The 6,008-nt window shown below is 41.0% G+C and overlaps 1 protein-coding gene across 1 annotated transcript; it reads right to left on the bottom strand.

Annotated features, from left to right (window-relative positions):
* Nucleotides 1-1,719: 1,719 nt before the first annotated feature.
* Nucleotides 1,720-5,539, bottom strand: LOC118254721 (ras-like GTP-binding protein rhoA). Its single transcript, XM_035560238.2, has 3 exons — nt 5,407-5,539; nt 4,135-4,775; nt 1,720-3,313 (listed from the first exon to the last, which is right to left on the bottom strand). Exon 2 carries the CDS (start codon nt 4,771-4,773, stop codon nt 4,180-4,182), a length of 594 nt encoding a protein of 197 aa, XP_035416131.1. The 5' UTR covers nt 4,774-4,775; nt 5,407-5,539; the 3' UTR covers nt 1,720-3,313; nt 4,135-4,179.
* Between the last annotated feature and the right edge of the window lie 469 nt (nt 5,540-6,008).

Raw genomic sequence — 6,008 nt, 5'->3', positions numbered from 1 at the left:
TTGAGTAAAAAGATGAATTACTAAGATGAATTAGTAGGTAGACTGATAGATTGGCTACTAGAAAGACATAATATTTACACAGGAAATTAATATAAAATAGAGAATGGTCTTGCTAGGCAAGACATATTACCCTCCTTCCAGCCCGTTCCCAAAGCAGGCGATGAGCAGCCTACAAACTGGAAATAACAGATGGGTTTTTATTATTTCAGACTTCTCTTTCCAAAGCCCTGTACTGTGCACAGCGCAGGTATGTTTTTGACTGCTGATGTGTCACTTTGTAGATGATACTGAAGTGTATAGGTTCTGCCCAAATCTCCATACAAAACACCTTCTAGATTGTTACGGCTCACGTGGCTCATCACAATATGTAGAGATCTATACAGAGAAGTCAGGTCCTTGATCAGATCAGATGTGGAAAAAAGTCTGGGGACTTGAGTGTCCATGAGCCTGTCTGGTTTTTTTTTCCAACAAAGTCAGATTGTCTACAAACCTTGTCTTGACCACTTTCTTAGAAGCTACTACGACACTGTCACATGAAATACAAACTATCTTTGTACCGAAAATGGAAAGTTGCTCTCACATATCCCTTTAATATGCCTTAATATTGCTATGTACTGATTTCCTTCCTTTTGTTCTTTCTTTTTCTTCCTTCATCTTTCTTTCTTTCTCTTTCTCTTTCTTTCTTTTTCTTTCTTTCTTTCTTCCTTCCTTCCTTCTTTCTTTCTTTCTTTCTTTCTCTTTCTTTCTTTCTCTTTCTTTCTTTCTTTCTTTCTTTTTCTTTCTCTTTCTTTCTTTCTTTTTCTCTCTCTCTCTTTCTTTCTTTCTTTCTTCCTTCCTTCCTTCCTTCTTTCCTTCCTTCCTTCCTTCCTTCCTTCCCTCTCTCCCTCCCTCCCTCCCTCTTTTTTTTCTTCTGAAAGACAGATTTATTTGCATCATTGCTTCACTGACATCACAAATAGCCCTGTGGATTGATGTATGAATGTCCAGTCAATTTCCATCTTCTTTTCCACAGTATTTATTTCTTTTGCTTTTTATTTTCCCTAACAAAAGTCGTAATTAATATTTATTTATTTAAATCAACAAAAGTAGAAAAAAATGCTTAATAAAGTAATTTGTGTTTTCCCCTCTCCCCTCTACCTCCTCTCCCCTCCTAGCTAACCTCATCTAGAGGGTTTATGTGTGCTGCAGGCTGCAGAGGCTCATGAAAGCACAATCTTAAAAGGGAAAGAAGGACGAGCACCCGTGGAGCTCCATGCTGCCAAGGGGGGACTGCTTCTTCCCAGGCACGTTGCAGTGTGCACGTGCACAGCCTCTTCTGTATGGTCATACAGACTGTGTAGCTTGCGGTAGAATAGAGAAAAAAACACTGCTACATATGTCTTAGACTAGTATCCTGACTACTAAGCTACATCCCCTTCTTTTTGAATCACAGACCAATAATAATAATAATAATAAAAATAATAATAACAATAACAACAACAACTATTAGGTCTGTGGGTTTCTCATGGGAGCCTGATGCCCTAAAATATGGACAACTGATCAGTGGGTTTCTTGAGTAGCCATGTAGTAACCTGGTCTTGCAAAAGCGCTCTGAGACATGTAAAAAGGAAAAGCATTTGCATTTTTGACAAAAGTGGCAAAAAGAAGGTTTATACTGCTTTAGCAAAAGGATGATCAAAAAACTCCCCCAGATTTCTCTTTTTCAGTTGCAGAGGTGGATACAGTGCAAAAAGATTACCAACTTTTTATTTCACGTAAAACAGTAAAAAGGTTAATGTTTAGAAATAGACACTCAGCCCGCTGTAACTGCAGTTTAATTCAGAGATACACACAGTGAATACTAGGAGTGAAACCAGCTACCTTTATCTTGAACAGAACACCCTTCTGGAGAAAAATACTTGTTTGGTTAGACTGACACCAGATGCCAGCCAACATACTGACCGGTATCCTACTCAGCAACAGGCAGTGTAAGCTCAGATTCACCAAAGTGGTCTGTGCTTTCCCAGTAGTGGGAGCAGTCAGTGCTTAGCGTTTTTGCAGAACAGTATCTCTCCAGTTCAATACCCCACATCAGAGGCACCTGAGACACCTGTGTTCTTTAACCTATCTGCAGTCTAATCCTGCCCACCCACACATGCACATATAAAATGGAAATAACAATTCAAACCTCTCTGCATAAATACAGCTCTTTGAAATGCACTAATGTATGTTATTACCTGAATCTGGAGAGCACTTATGTGCAGCGCACGCATCCAAGGAGGAAGGGGAGAACAGTTTTAAAATTTGGGTACAGTATCAGGTTGCATAGAGGGGATTGCTACAGACAGAGAGGGGAAGAAGTTGAGGTGAAAATTTTCTCTGGAGGAAAATGAGAAAGGGCAAGGAAAAAGAGTAAAGGAAAAACAGAACTCCATGAAGTAGATGGTTCACAGTTACTTCAGGCAGCAGTTTAAGTTTCTCAGTTTTGAAAATATCACTTACTTATCACCAAGAGATGGGTTGGTAATTCATGCTGAAAAGTGCTCTGAGATTCTTAGAATAAAGGTACTTTTGGAAATGTAAAGTATCATCCTTGAAACATTTATAATTATGCCACACTGGGATTGTGAACTTTGAACCTACTGCTAAAAAGTAGCAGCAACCCATCCAATAATACTCGGCCAACCCCACACTATACCCATGATACCATCAATACACAAATCTTTGTGGGAAGAATGGGTAAGGAAAAAATATTAAGTGTGTATTTCACTAGGTCTCTCACCTGGGAAAGCTAGTTTGCTAAGCGTACAGCAGCAGGTGGCATGATCAGCCTCAAAATTTGTGTTTACTCTTGTTTTGTTTCCCCTTGGAAAACTGTAGACAAGCTGCTAGCGTGATGAAACCACCACTAGGTAAGTCAGTAAAAGAAAGTGTTACTCTTCATGTCTTCCTAGTTCATGGCAGTTATGCTCAGTTAGTCCTGCCCCTTTACTTCAGGATCCGGAGTTTACCTTAGAACTTTTTTCTGTCCATGTACTGTGTTATAGCATGCGTCTTCAAATCCTGCATTACTAACCATCTCCCAGACTTCTATCTTTAATGTCAGCCCATAATTCAGTTAGATCCTTGGGCTGGCAGCAATCAGTGCTTTGGAGAAGGGAAGAGTGTGGAGATGCACCCAAAGTCTTTCTATTTCGCTCCATCTCTGTGCCTCTCTGAGAGCCTCTGCTTAGGTTGACGGCACATCTTAGTCTCTTTCCAGATTGTTGATGACTTGCGAAGCGGAGTGTGGATGTTGGCATTCCCTTTGCTTCGTGAATTCTGCCTGTAAGTGCTAGGAAAAAACAGGAAGATTTAAGATACATTCAAGCCATAGAGAGAAAGAAGTTTAGAAACTGAAATCTGGTCTTTTTGCCTCTCTCATTTTAAGGTAAGAATTCTATCAAGAAGCGGATCCTAATCCAGAGCCAGGCTTTTTTATCCCAATTTATTTACCCATGCCTGAAGAAGAGGTAAAGAGCACTTCCTTCATCGCACCCTATACTATATATACGTTGCATCCCTAATGCATTTATGGAACCAAGCCCAGGTCAGCTCTACGAATGAATCCTAGAGAAAGTCAGACCTGTTCTGCCAGTAAGAAACCCGCTGCTATTAGTAGGGCAGACTACTGGATACGTGTGTGTGTGTCTGTGCGTGTGTGTGTCTGTGCGGTGACTCCCTTCCCTAAGGACATCCTTCAAGGAAGTGTATGGAAGGGAGTGAACACTGGTAAACCTTGTCAGCGCAGCTGCTTGCCACTAAGCCTTGCTGCCAGGAAGCTGGGATTAGATCCACTGAACTCCATGTTCTCGTGATTGTCTCAGCGTTGCTGGTTTAGGTTCCTGTCTTAGTCTGTGTCTGTCTCCCTTGACCAAAACAACTCTGTGGAGAACTGTAGCTTGGTCATTTCTATTTCTCAGGGCTGGTGCTCAGCTCAAACCTGGAATTGTGCTCTTCAGCCTATTTTGGAAGGGGAGAAGAAACAAATCCAACTTTTCAAGTGCAAGACTTTGCAGACTTTCTATCAATGACATAAGTGATTTTTTTTTCTTCCTGTAGCGTAAAAGCAGCCCTTACAGCACCCACACAACAGCAACAAAGACATCTACTTACCCTTCCACATCATGAAATCTAACAGCAAAATAATGTTCGCTCCTCTTACAAAACTTGGCAGGACCTACAGCGCTTCTTTCTCTTCCTTTTCTCATTTAATGCACATTGGCTAATAATCTCCAGGGCTGTATCGACACCTTCTTTTGTCTTGGCAGAACACTCCAGGTAAGCATATGCCCCAATCCTGGCTGCTAAAGCTTTTCCTTCTGTAGTGTTAATCGGCTCATTGCCTGAAGTAGCTAGTTTCTTCTGGATACCTTCATCATCCCTTAGTTCTATCATGGTAGCCACCAGAATAATGGGAACCGTGGGGCAGAACAGTTTGATTTCTGGAACCCAAAAATCAAGGATGTTTTGCTGTGAGTCAGGCCTATCCACCGAGAAGCATATTAAAATAACGTTGGTGTCCTCATAGAACACTGAGCGGAGATTTTGGTAACTGACTTCATCCTTCCCTGACACATCAAACAGAAATAGTTTCATTTCGTGCCCATCTACCTCTATGTCAGTGGCATAAGTGTCGAAGAGAGTTGGCTCGTAGCAGCTGGGAAGCTGTTCATGACGCAGAGCGAAGAGGAGGCACGTCTTACCACAGCGGTCATCTCCGACTACAGTAAGCTTTCTCCTAACAGCAGCCATTCCTTGAAAATCAAGATGAAGTAAAAAATGGATTATTCCTGTGCTGTTTTCTATTTTTTGTTCCCTTTTTAAAGCTTTTGTGAAATGTAGAAGAAGAGAAGAAACTACGTTAGTTTGGGATTCTTTTCCCTTATCTCCTTTTTTCTCACCATATTCCTGTCTTACCCTTGTTCCCTGTTTTTATTTTTTTTATTTGTTCTCTTTTCATTTCTCTGATATTAGAATCTTCTGAAATTGTGAGTACCTTGCTTTTGACATTATTATACATCAAAAAATGAAGGTATAAACCAGATCTGGGTGTAACCAAGATTCCTTCAGTGTCCTACATTTCTGTTTTACCATCTTCGATGTTATTTATCGCCAGTGTTCAGTCCATAACAGATTTCATTTTCCACACCGAATGCCTTAATTTTGTGAGATGGAGCATAAGCCACTGTACTGGACAACCATCCAGATTGCCTACGTTTTTCCCACCACTGTCTGTTAGTAGAATTCTACCAGTGGTAATAGCTATGCTGGATAAATCCATGCTGCTTTTGCTAATAGATCTGTTCTCATGTGGGAGTTAAGGAAGTGTTCTCTCTCTTCATATATTCATGGTCATTTTATATGAGATAGAAGTGTTGGACTTACAGGATAGTAATTTCCAGCATCAGTCTTCTTCTCTTTCTTGATGTTCAGTATGAGATTGGCTTCTAATATCGCTGCTGCCTCAGCTTCCTTAGGTCACTGTTTCCATCTAGAGAGAACTTACCACCACTCTTCAAGGACTGTCACGATGAACACTGTATTTAAAGGGATAGGTTGATGTTTCTTAATATAGCCAGCCAATCTACAAAGAGAACCTCATGACATCATTGCTTTTTAAAGAGTCAACTTGCAACAAAGTGGAAGTTACACAATTCATTGACAGATCACAGCATGTTTGCTTCAGAAATTTCCTCATTCTTATTGCAAAAGGCTCATCCTGAGTGAGCATTTCAGTACTGAGTGTGCCAAACTTCTTTTCTGGGGGGTGAGAGTGGGTGGGTGACAGAACTAGAGAGGAAAAGAGCAGTAGAGCTGTCAGCCAGACCCTCAAGACACCCATTTTCAGATCTGCTAAGGCATCTCACAGAAATGAATTACAGAGTCAAAGAATGGATGAGGTAGGAAGGCATCTCTGGAGATCATCTGGTCCATTCCCTTGCTCCAGCAGGGTCAACTAGAGCAGGCTGCTCAGGACTGTGTCCAGT

Source organism: Cygnus atratus, chromosome 3 (assembly GCF_013377495.2).
Source record: "Cygnus atratus isolate AKBS03 ecotype Queensland, Australia chromosome 3, CAtr_DNAZoo_HiC_assembly, whole genome shotgun sequence".
NCBI classification, from domain to species: domain Eukaryota; kingdom Metazoa; phylum Chordata; class Aves; order Anseriformes; family Anatidae; genus Cygnus; species Cygnus atratus.
This window is presented reverse-complemented; position numbering and strand designations above follow the sequence as displayed.

Bases quoted from the DNA above. Each gene is read 5' to 3' on its own strand.
- LOC118254721 (XM_035560238.2), bottom strand. From the start codon at position 4,773: ATGGCTGCTGTTAGGAGAAAGCTTACTGTAGTCGGAGATGACCGCTGT.